Here is a 12,500-nt window from a genome sequence, read left to right as displayed (position 1 = left end):
TTACTTGGCGAAATGTTCAAACAATTTGGTTGAAAAACAAGAGCGTGACAGTGCTGTCTCAACTTTCACAAAAAGCCGGATATGACGTCATCAAAGACATTTATCCAAAAAAAGAAAACAGTTGTCTGGAGATAACATACTCAGTAACTCTCATGTGAAATTTCAGGAAGATCCGTCCAGTAGTTTTGTCTGAATCGCTCCATACACACGCACGCACACACGCACGCACACACGAACACACATACACCACAACCCTCGTTTCGATTCCCAGTCTATGTTAAAAAAAAATTAGTCGAAAATTGACTAAATGTAAAAAGCATAATCAGAAATACGGATTTTGTAATTTTCGGAAGATCTATGAGAGTCCTTTTTTTTTAAACCGTTATCAGTCATGTTCCTTCTGAGAAATGTATATGATGGGTTCCAGACATTGCTGCTGGAAAAGTTAAGACTGTATTTGATGAAATTGTGTTCGGGGTGTGAGAGAGGGATGATAAATTGTAAAGTGTGGTAGATTATGTGTGACCCTCCACCACGAAATGAGTCGCATGTCACCTTTGCATGATTTTCATATTTTTACATTTTCCTAAAGAGTGTTTTATGCTCTATCCAGTGGTGAAAACCGTTTTAGAAAAGAGCATATAGCATGTGACTAAGGTGACCCTCTCACTGTTACCAGACACTCCCCGGACTTATATTAAGCCTAACGCAGAACCGCGCGAGGTGACATGCGACTCATTTCGTGGTGGAGGGTCACATTTATCATGAAATTAAAAACAAGAATAAGGGGTGCTCTTTTGTTCAAAATGGTGTGAATAGTTCATGTTTTATTACAATCGCCTAATTATTAACAACAAAAAAGTTTAATTTTAGATAATAACTGTTTGTTTGTGAAACTGTTTTGTAAAGTTCTCGAGCCACGAGAAGTTCAAGATTTACGATCATCAATCTAAATACCTAATAAATGGTGATTGTGCACTTCTTAATTAGTTTGCTTAATTACTTTGAGGGATTTTATTTGTTTATACTTTTGTTTTTGCTAAGTGCTTTTGTCTCGTTTTGATATTTCTCAGCATGTAATTAGTCTTATCGGGATTTAAGAATATTTAGGGTTTTTTCTGTTCAATCTAGCAATAAGTCGATGCTGGACAAATCGTTTAACTCTCTGTGGCTGAAATGAATTGTCGTGTCATTTGCAAAAAGTTCACAGGGAGAGGGAGAGAGAAAGAGAGAGAGAAGGAAGTGGAAAGAGCGAGAAAAAGAGAGAAAGAAAGAGAGAGAGAGAGAGAGAGAGAGAGAGTGAATGTGAGAGAGAATGTGAGAGGGAGAGATAAAGAGAGAGAGAGAGAGATAAAGAGAGAGAGAGAGATAAAGAGAGAGAGAGAGCGAGAGAGAGAGAGAGAGAGAGAGAGAGCGAGAGAGAGAGAGAGAGAGAGTGAATGTGAGAGAGAATGTGAGAGGGAGAGATAAAGAGAGAGAGAGAGATAAAGAGAGAGAGAGAGCGAGAGAGAGAGAGAGAGAGAGCGAGAGAGAGAGAGAGAGTGAATGTGAGAGAGAATGTGAGAGGGAGAGATAAAGTGAGAGAGAGATAAAGAGAGAGAGAGAGAGAGAGCGAGAGAGAGAGCGAGCGAGAGAGAGAGAGAGAGGCAGACAGAGAGACAGACAGGCAGACAGACAGACAGAGAAACAAACAGACAAAGAGTGTCAGTTATCTCTAAGAGCACATTTATATATAGTTTGTATCTTGTTGTGCTCCTTTTTTTATATACACATTAGCATCAATGTCATGGCTTTGGTAACATATAGCTGAACAAAATACTGTTCAAACCAAAGACATTTTGTTTTCCCACCTACGCCACCTTTTCTACTAAACGCAAAAACCAAACAGTCTCTTTTATCCAGCACTTGGAATCAAAACACAATAGCAGAAACAATAGCGCCGCTGGCAAAGGATTCCAAAACGCGTACACCTGTAAGCAAGATCTCGACAAAGTAATCACAGACGTTGCAGGTGGATGCCTCACCCGCTTTTGTCTCTTTGTCAAATCTTTCTGGAGTAGGTGCCAGCAATTTGCGGAAAGATATCGGGTGACAAGACCACAACGCAGACAAATCAAATACCAACTGAATTACCTCCCACCCTATTAAGCTTATAAAAGGGCTTTATTACAATTCGAGGCTTTGAGTGGGGAAGCTAAAGAGACAGAGAAAGAGCTCGTGTTGCTTGTTGAAACTCCTTGAGCATTGGATATTCAAGGTGTCGGTTGCTACCAAGATCTACTTACCCCAACGGTAATATTACACCCCTTACTGTGTTTTATGTTGTTCGTCGCTACCCAGTCTTTTGAGTTGTTTATTGCTACCCGGCGGTTTAGTCGAGACAGAAGTATAATAGTTGTTGTGTGGAACGGGTATTCTCTATTTGTCGGCCAGGCACCAGCCGCTTACGGCTGATGTCTCGGCCAGAATTGTCATGGATTATTGTGGAGAGTCTGGCTGCTTCATGTCCAAAGTTGGTAGGTCTAATTTTCTTTATGTCACTTTCATTTTGAATCGAAGTTGATTTTTGACTTTGTTTTTAAGTCTATGACACAGGCTTAAAGCAATGTGATGCAGTACAATTAAACTTGGAGAATACAAGGAATAACCTAGTTTTCTGGGTAGTTATTGAAGTTACTTATACAAATAAATGAAACAATTGTGAATACTAATGGAAATAGACTGCCGTTGCTATGGAAACATCCACCATATTGGAGTTCTAGGAAACGGTTTAACAGCAACATCATACATCAGAAATTCATAATAGTTGGCACAAGGATACACATGTATTATATCTACAATCATATAGAACGATGTTTTGAAAAAAGACTACAGTTGAATTTTAAGTATTGTTTGTAATAAGGATTAATGAATTTCTAACCGAACATTCTTCTACCCCCTGAGCTGCCCCCTCCCCACCCCATTTTTCTGTCCGCTTTGTCCCTTCCCTTCTTCCCCCTTTTTTATGGTAAGAAACGACAAAGAGCGATTCCTACCCAGCCACATTTTCTGAAATCACAATGTTCAGTACAAAAGAAACAACAATCAGCATAGCATAGCCTTCTCCTTCCAGCGAAAGATCAGTGTGGTCAGCGACATATTTATTGCGTAGCACCCTTTGCCTTGTTTAACTCTCTTTGGCTGAAATGAATAGTCGTGCCTTCCTTCATTCGGGATAAACACCTTTGGGGTCAAAGCAAAACCGAGTGCTCGCAATAAGCTTTAATGAACAGCTCGGATTAACCCAGCGTTACGCCCGAACACATTCATGCCAACTGTTAATCTGCCTGAAGCACGGTGCCAAGCTGTTGGTACTACGATAGTCTTAAACGAAGACATTTGTTATGTGTATAGTTTAGTGTGGTTAGAGATGCAGCCATGTCGGACGGGTAAGACTGAGTTGCTCCATTATTCGTTTGATGGGTTGCTATTGCTTGCTATCTTGTCTCTTTCCTCCTCGCTTGCTTACCGACATGTAATTGGTTTCAAACACGGAGACCGTCGTGCAACTGAGAAAGGAAACAACATTGAATCGGGCCCGAATAGCCAAGAAGGTTGACAGATTTTTTTTTTTAAATAACCAGCCAACCTCGCTTGCTTGGTAGCTTCATTCTTTCTTTCTATCTATCTATCTATTTGTCTATTTATCTATCTATCTATCTATCTATCTATCTATCTATCTATCTATCTATCTATCTATCTATCTATCTATCTATAGCTAGCTATCTATCTATTTATCAATATATCTATATATATATATATACGACTAGTGTCTGTCTGTCTGTCTGTCTGTCTGTCTGTCTGTCTGTCTGTTCGCGATGCACGGCCAAAGTTCTCGGTGGATCTTTTTCAAATTTGGACACCGTATTCAGCTACACCCCGGACACAACCTCATCGATGAGATATTTCAACACGTGCTCTCTGTGCGCGCTGAACCGATTTTTTGTTGTTTTTACATTTAGTCAAGTTTTGACTAAATGTGTTATCATCGAGGGGGAATCGAAACGAGGGTCGTGGTGTATGTGTGTGTGTGTGTGTGTGTGTGTGTGTGTGTGTGTGTGTGTGTGTGTGTGTGTGTGTGTGTGTGTGTGTGTGTGTGTGTGTGTGTGTGTGTGTGTGCGTGTGTGTAGAGCGATTCAAACCAAACTACTGGACCGATCTTTATGAAATTTGACATGAAAGTTCCTGGGATTGATATCCCCGAACATTTTTTCCCTTTTTTTGATAAATACCTTTGATGACGTCATATCCGGCTTTTTGTAAAAGTTGAGGCGGCACTGTCACGCCCTCATTTTTCAATCAAATTGATTGAAATTTTGGCCAAGCAATCTTCGACAAAGGCCGGACTTCGGTATTGCATTTCAGCTTGGTGGCTTAAAAATTAATTAATGACTTTGGTCATTAAAAATCTGAAAATTGTAAAACATTTTATATTTTTCTAAAACAATCCAAATTTACGTTCATCTTATTTTTCATCATTTGCTGATTCCAAAAACATATAAATATGTTATATTTGGATTAAAAACAAGCTCTGAAAATTAAATATATAAAAATTATTATCAACATTAAATTGTCCAAATCAAGTTAAAAACACTTTCATCTGATTCTTTGTCGGTTCCTGATTCCAAAAACATATAGATATGATATGTTTGGATTAAAAACACGCTCAGAAAGTTAAAACAAAGAGAGGTACAGAAAAGCGTGCTATCCTTCTCAGCGCAAGTACTACCCCGCTCTTCTTGTCAATTTCACTGCCTTTGCCGTGCGCGGTGGACTGGCGATGCTACGAGTATACGGTCTTGCTGCGTTGCATTGCGTTCAGTTTCATTCTGTGAGTTCGACAGCTACTTGACTAAATGTTGTATTTTCGCCTTACGCGACTTGTTTGTTGTTTGTTGTTGTTGTTGTCGGGATCCACTACCAGTAACTCTTCCTTATCTTCTCCAGTGTTTTCAGCCGCAATTATCTCCCTTCCTCCGTGTGGCGTCAATCCATATTCCCGTTACTACGTTACTATTTTTAGAAGGTCACTGCACGTTACTATTTTTAGAAGGTCTCCAGTGTTTTGCGCGTTTATCTCCTTTCCTTCGTGCGCCGGCGATATATAAAACATCAGAAATTGTGAAAGAAACAATTGAAAGTCAGCAGAGATACATATACCGGTATATATATGTCTATCTGTCTGTCTGTCTGTCTCTATGTCTGTCTATCTATCTATCGATCTATCTATCTATCTATCTATCTATCCATCCATCTATCAATCTATCGATCGATCGATCAATCTCTTTCGAAGCATTCCCAATTAACATTTTCGAGCATTTGTCTTGTTTCATTGTACACAAATTATCTACAAATCGGCAAGGGAGATGCAACAGTTCCTGCTGTATTAGACTACATGCTCTCACACGACGTGTATCTGATTTTTCAGCAGCTGGAGAGATAACAGCATGATCCGAGCGGGAGCCCGGGCACCCCAGCCCCCACCCCTTCCCCCCAGCCCCAGAAGTCCCAAACCGCATCACATACGGGCTTTCGAGCAGAGCAAGAAAAGGCTGCTCCATCGAGGTCGTCGGACGGAGGACCTGAGAGACAAAGTTGTGCAGCTGGCCCGGCAGAAGGAGGAGACAATTCATGACCAACACGACGTCATCACTGGACGGACATCTGAAGGACCTTCTTCGCGCCACTTGATCCACGGTTTTCAAGCAGAGTCTGCGGATGAAGGTCACTGTAGTACAGTGGCTGGAGTGAGAGTCGTGGTGTACGATCTCAGCAAGGAGAAAGCTACAGGTGGTTTAGGTTCTTCAGCTCCTAATGCTGCTCCTGCTGGAGAAAGAAAAGGCTTCGAGCAAACGCTTCACGCCCAGAAAGGATGGGAGAAGATCACTCTGACGAACCTGAACTCTAACGCCAATCTTCAGGACGAGGCTAGTGCAGAGCGTCCTACCATGCTGGTCAGTTCGGAGAAACTTCCCCCTCAGCGGGACTCTCCACCGTTTCCACGCACGCCTGCTCGCGGGTTTCGCCAGGCCCCTCACCAGGCTTTCATCCAGACTGCCGGCAGTTCTCCTCGTCTGGTTAACGCCCAGCAGACTACACACCTAGGTGAGAACGTTCGAGGTCCTGGAACTACCAGACCAGGTAGAGGACAGGAGGGTAAGATTCCGTTTGACAGTCCATCTGGCAAACCGACCTCAAGGTCATCTAAAACCCAATCACGGACATTTGTGCACCAGGTACCGTCGGATTTACACCACCAGGCCACCCCTCAGTCAGCTAACAGTGCAGGAGCCGATGGTTTCATCGACATCAAGCACGACAAAGATATTCCTAAGGAGGCCAGTTCCAAAGAAACTTCAGGGGAACCGAACTCCCACGAAATCCACAGACAAAAGGGACAACAACTTGCTCATGGCAGACACCCGCCGTCTCCTCCTGATCCCCATTCTTCAGCAAAGCGTCCTCAAAGATTGAACTACACCAGGGCAGCGAGGTACCTCCACGCCTCTCTCGCCCCTGCCCCACCCCCGGGGGCGGAGCCTCACAAGCGGGTCAGACTGCCCTTGGGTCAGGAACGTCGTGGGCCACGCCCTAAAAGCGTCAAACTGAGGGCTGACGAGTGTTCCTCCCACTATCAGTCTTCGGGTGAGTGTCTGAATGAAGTTTAACGCCCTTACATTGCGAGTGTTATCTTCCCACTATCAGTCGTCGGGTGAGTGTCCTTATTAAGTGTAACGCCCTCACATGACGAGTGCTATCCTCCCACTGTCATTTTTGTGTGTGAGTGTTTCAATGAAGTTTAACGCCCTCACATGACTAGAGTTATAATCCCACTATTAGTGTTTTAGGTGAGTTTCTGAATAATGTTTAACGCCCTCACCTGACGAGTGTTATCCTCCCACTATCAGTATTTTCATTGCGAGTTTGTGCCATTTCAACACACTGCGATGGGTCTCTATTGTCTGCAAATTTCGGTAGCTTGCAACAACTTCCTTGAATTTTGAATACTGATCTTGGATATTTAACCTCGAGGTTTGACCCAATAAATGAGACATTGGTGGCAAATTGTATCATTTTGTGTTAAACAACACACTCAACAAAACAGTACAGTAGACCCCCCCCCCCCCCCACCCCCCTTCAAGTCCTACAACAGTTTGAGAAAAGTAGGCCTTAAGAAGCAGCAAATCTTAAAATGGGGTAAACGTACAGAGGTTATGAACAAGAAATTTTTAAAACAAAAAACATCAGGGATTTTAAAAGGGAGGGGGTCTGAAATCGGGGCTCCATTGTATTCATAGTTACTTTATTGTCATCTGCCATTGTTTATATCAAACAGGTTCCTCGGGTGACAGCCCGAGACAGACGTCGCGAGGGGTTGAGGTGGTGGGGGAGGTCAGAGGCAGTGCCCTCCACTCTCCCTCCCACTGTCTGCACACCCCGCTGTCACCTCATCGCCATGACAACAAGAACCCCAGCAAGTTCCCATCCTCCCTGGAGATGTTCAAACGTCGGCTCAAGATGAACCAGATCAAGTGAGATACGGCTTGATCTTTGGCTGGTACACTAAGATACGTTGTAAACATACAAGCCTGTCTGTTTTTCTGTCTGTCTGTCTGTCTGTCTGTCTGTCTGTCTGTCTGTCTGTCTGTCTGTCTGTCTCTTTCTCTCTCTCTCTCTCTCTCTCTCTCTCTCTCTCTCTCTCTCTCTCTGCCCTCTGTTAAATGCTGTTTCTGTATGCCTCCAGGTCAGCGAAGGAAAACACGCAAGTGGAGGAAGACTACGTCATAAGACTTGGGGGCACAGTGACGACACAAAGTCGTCATCCTACTCAACACGCCAGGTCAGCGGGATTTTTGTTTTATCGTGTCCCTGGTAGAACGGACAGTGCGAAATACCCAAGATCACCCTCTATTCCCACTCCCACCTCCCTCCCCCTGAACCTACACATGTACGCCGATTTTGAGACTCGTATAGTCATTTTTTAAGAGGGAATGTTTGTTTCTTTCAATATGCAAATACAGTCACGTTACGTTACCTCTTATTAAATACTGAAAGTACGTCATTGTTTTTCATCATGTGTTGTAGATCTATACATTGTTAAATAAAACACCGTTTGAACCAAAGTCCTCCATTACCTATTGCTGTACATTTACCCCCTATTTAAGACTTCCTATCAGCTTAGACTGAATTTTTATATTTAAAAAAAAGGTCTGTCATATTAATTATAACACTACTTCATCTTTCGTCTGTAGGATTTAAACCAGAAGGGTTACTTTTCTCATTTGACCCACCCCACCTCTCCTTTCGATTTGTTTCCCCTCGACAATGACACTTGTTATTCTTTCTATCCTGGCGTAGGTACGTGGAGCTACTTCCCCATCCACCCAACAATTCCAGACAAAACTGTCACCCTTTGAACGCTGTCAGAGACTCTCGCCACGACAAGCTGGAGACTTACCCTGACATTGGCCTGGAAAACACGCGTGCACATCAGCACGTGAAACCGGAAGTTACAGACACTAAAGTAATTACTATTGACAATACATCTCAAAATCGTGACCAAAAACTGTCCCCGGCTAACCACAGTGCTGCAGATTGGGACCACAAAACAGTACATGGCGACAGTTATCCCAGAATTCGGGACAACAAACTCGGACAAGCGGACCATGGTCGAAATAAGTGGGGCAACAAACTCGGACAAACGGACAATGATCATGGAAATCGGGACAACAAACTGGGACAAAATGACTGTGAACCAAAGTGTTGGGACAACAAACTCGGACGAATGGACCATGGTCTCAGAAGTCGGGACAACAAACTCGGACAATTGGGCCCTAACTCGAGAGAAATGACAGACCTTGCAATGGAAAGTTGGAAGGCCGGCCCTGGAGAAAGGAAAACAAAATGCGATCTGGAAGAAGAAGGGGAATCTAAAATGTCAGATGAAGATCAGGGGTATGACTGTACTCTCTACAGCAGGTTACCTGATTCTGTTGACGACTTGACCTATGTAAGTATAACCTGTGTTTTTGTGTGTGTGTTTTGGGGGAGGGGGGGGCTTGTGGTGGAAGTGCGCGTTTGTGTGTGTGTGTGTCGGGGGGGGGGGGGAGGGGGGTTGTCAGAAGGGAGATTGACTTTTTGTGCTATTTCTTTGTTCTTGTGTTTTGTCTGTTCGCTTCATATTTGAACGGTGGAAATTATGTTAAAGTTACTTTCTTCCATGTGCAAATCAGCTTGATATGCATTACAAATTCGACCAGGCTTTTGTATTGAATAACAACACCTGTCCACTTGAACACAGAATGGAAGCACCGCACTAACACCTGTAACACCTTGTTCTGACCCCCACCTGAAAGTGTCCGCCTGGCAAGGTTTGGGGGCGGGGAAGGGGGGGGGTGTTCCCCGGTGAAACATTTGGTGTCACTATTGTGTCCCCCGGGGTACAGTTTGGGAAACAAAAGTGTCCCACAAGGATACCCCCACGTACTGCATTTGTCCCCCACTCTAAAGTAATAATCCCTCTTTCGAAAACATTTCCCACTTTTTTCCCCCGCTCACACTCAAATACATACCTGTCCTGTCAACAGGTGCCGCCAGGTGACGCCGTGCGAACCCCTCTGCCCCAGGTCAAGACCTACGTCCTTGAAGAAGACAAGGTCACGCGTGCTCAAGGTCGCGGCCTTGACCGCGGGCCAACGCTGGCCTTGACCCAACACAATGTCATCATGCACAACACTTTCCTGCACCGTCACGAAGAGCGGGAGAAGATGTCAAAGAAGCAGGCAGAATTTGAGAGAAAGGCAGGACTTTTGTCGAGAGGCGGAGGAGGAGGAGAAGGAGGAGAAGGAGGAGGAGGAGCAGGTTGGCCTAAGACCGACAGGAGGATGCAGCAATGGCTGGTGGAAACGGAGCGACAGCAACGCGATTTTCAACCGATGTTTGGCAACGCTGTTTTCAAAATCGCCATCGCTGCTACCTGAGCTGAAAGCCTTTCCAAGAGTGTGTGTCAGTGTCGACTTTCTACATATTTATACTGTGTTTTTGTGTGTGTTTTTATGTGTGTGTGGTTTTGTTGTTGTTGTTGTTGTTGTTGTTGTTGTTGTTGTGCGTGTTTGTGTGTGTGTGTGTGTTCTTTTTTGCATTTTTTTCATAAACGGTTATATTCTGCCTCTTTTTTGTCTGTTATTATTTTCAAACATTTTCGAGTCGACTTCCTACATATGTTACTGGTGTTTTTGTGAGTTTTGTTGTTGTTGTTGTTGTTGTTGTTGTTGTTGTTGTTGTTGTTGTCTCATATCATTTCGACGTCCAGACAGATTGTATAAGCAAACAGTTCTTATGTTGTTCTCTGTACGTGCCAGCCACGCAAGGTAGAACGCGGAAAAAATGCAATGCCGGCTGTAGTTTTCACCAAATTCTACCTTTGCATTCAAAGATTAAAAATGTTAAATTTCCTTATTTTCTTGCTCCGCAGTCTCTCGCTCCTACTCTTTCATTTCCTTAATTTGTGTTTGTTTGTTGCCTTTTTCTGCCCGAATTATTGACTACACATTGAAGTTTGTCGCTCCACCCCCACCCCCCCCCCCCCCTCCCAATTCCCCCTATCCCCTCCTTCACATGCTTCTTGGTTTTATACTAATGTGTCCCGTTGCAGTAAAAGACATTTGAGCCAGAAGCTGTATAGTGGTGTACTTTTTCGATTTGCAATTTAGCGAACAGAATCAATCCGCTTCGACTTCTGATATGTATCGTTTTTTTCCCATTCAACTTTCACCGTGCGCTATATAACATGTATGCACGTCATTTATAGGCGTTGTTTTTTTCTGTATTGTCCAGTACTTTTTTTAATTTAATTTTAATTGTGTGTTCATTAAATGTTTGTTTGGTTTAGTCTGGTTGATTTCAAAACACATCGGTTTAGGTTGTCATGCTGTCTGGCAACTTGCGTATAAGCTTCGTGCAGACTGAAAAAGATAACAATGGTCACATTATTACTATAGACATTTGAAACAGGAGTACATGTTTTGCTTGTGAAGTTCTGCTGTCTCTGGCTGCACAGCACACGTGTGCAAGTTTGTTTGTTTGTTTGTTTGTTTGTTTGCTTAACGCCCAGCCGACCACGAAGGGCCATATCAGGGCGGTGCTGCTTTGATATATAACGTGCGCCACACACAAGACAGAAGTCGCAGCACAGGCTTCATGTCTCACCCAGTCACATTATTCTGACACCGGACTAACAAGTCCTAGCACTAACCCCATAATGCCAGACGCCAGGCGGAGCAGCCACTAGATTGCCAATTTTAAAGTCTTAGGTATGACCCGGCCGGGGTTCGAACCCACGACCTCCCGATCACGGGGCGGACGCCTTACCACTAGGCCAACCGTGCCGGTTTCGTGTGCAAGTTGTTAACACTCCTTGAGACGGCACTGATGAATTTCATTCATATGTCTTTGGGTTTTCTGTTTAATCCTCAACTTGTATCCTCCGCCCTAGGCCACCATAATCACCCCTCCCACGCACACACACACACACACACACACACACACACACACAAACACACACACACACACACACACACACACAAGCTCGGCACATAAAAGCAACACCTTGCAACATGTATAATAACATTAACTACAAATCTCTTTCAAGTAAGCCGCAATCAACTATTTTTGTCAGTCGTTTTCTTTCGATTTTTCTTCATGTTAAGGCGTGTTTGCATCCCACTACCTCTCATAATTCATTTGGCTTTGTTGTTTTGAGATGGCAAAGTGCGACTTTCCATTGATCTTTTCGAGCGGTTTTTGTCTTTCGAGCAGCTTCGCACGTTAATTTCACCTGTTCAAAGCAAAAGCTATTTCGCGAGGAACGCACCTGCACATCACTTTTACAGCACAAAGCTTTCTGTTTTGTTTAACAGAAAGCAAGACACAGTCTTTTTTCGGGCAACTGTGCTTGTAGCTGACAGCTATCACCGGGCACGCACGCTTTAACACGAATTTCGCTTTTCGCAAAAATGACACAAAGGTTGACTGTTTTCTTATTGCAGGTTTTGTTTGGTTAACACATTTTCTCGCATGTCTTCTTCGCGTACGATAGTTCACATTAAGATTCAATCTTATCCCCGTTGTTGCTCAAGCACATTCTCACTGCAATTCACATGTTATACCACCTTGTAGCTCAAGCACATTCACTTTGCCATTTACGTTGCAGTTCACGATTATGGACTTAGTAGCCAAAGCACATCCATTTGCCATTTACGTTGCAGTTGACGCTTATGGACTTAGTAGCCCAAGCACATCCATTTGTCATTTACGTCGCAGTTGACGCTTATGGACTTAGTAGCCCAAGCACATTCATTTGCCATTTACGCACACTTACGTTGCAATTCACGCTTGTGCACTTAGTAGACCAAGCACAGTCATTTGTCATTCACGCACACTTACGTTGCAATTCACGCTTG

General features: G+C 43.6%; 1 protein-coding gene across 1 annotated transcript; it reads left to right on the top strand.

Moving 5' to 3' along the window:
- The first annotated feature begins 2,383 nt into the window (after window positions 1–2,383).
- On the top strand, window positions 2,384–10,249 carry LOC138981412 (uncharacterized). Its single transcript, XM_070354328.1, has 6 exons — window positions 2,384–2,516; window positions 5,468–6,684; window positions 7,376–7,571; window positions 7,784–7,879; window positions 8,398–9,049; window positions 9,627–10,249. Exons 2-6 carry the CDS (start codon window positions 5,487–5,489, stop codon window positions 10,017–10,019), a joined length of 2,535 nt encoding a protein of 844 aa, XP_070210429.1. The 5' UTR covers window positions 2,384–2,516; window positions 5,468–5,486; the 3' UTR covers window positions 10,020–10,249.
- Window positions 10,250–12,500: the final 2,251 nt, after the last annotated feature.

This window comes from Littorina saxatilis, linkage group LG12 (genome assembly GCF_037325665.1).
Source record: "Littorina saxatilis isolate snail1 linkage group LG12, US_GU_Lsax_2.0, whole genome shotgun sequence".
NCBI lineage: Eukaryota > Metazoa > Mollusca > Gastropoda > Littorinimorpha > Littorinidae > Littorina > Littorina saxatilis.
The sequence above is the reverse complement of the archived record's forward strand: the minus strand, read 5'-3'. Positions and strand labels throughout refer to the sequence as shown.

Excerpts from the sequence above, each read along its gene's own strand:
- LOC138981412 (XM_070354328.1), top strand. The coding sequence starts at position 5,487 with ATGATCCGAGCGGGAGCCCGGGCACCCCAGCCCCCACCCCTTCCCCCC. Across the intron at positions 6,685-7,375 it reads CTCCCACTATCAGTCTTCGG|GTTCCTCGGGTGACAGCCCG; the intron begins GTGAGTGTCTGA and ends TATATCAAACAG. Across the intron at positions 7,572-7,783 it reads CTCAAGATGAACCAGATCAA|GTCAGCGAAGGAAAACACGC; the intron begins GTGAGATACGGC and ends GTATGCCTCCAG.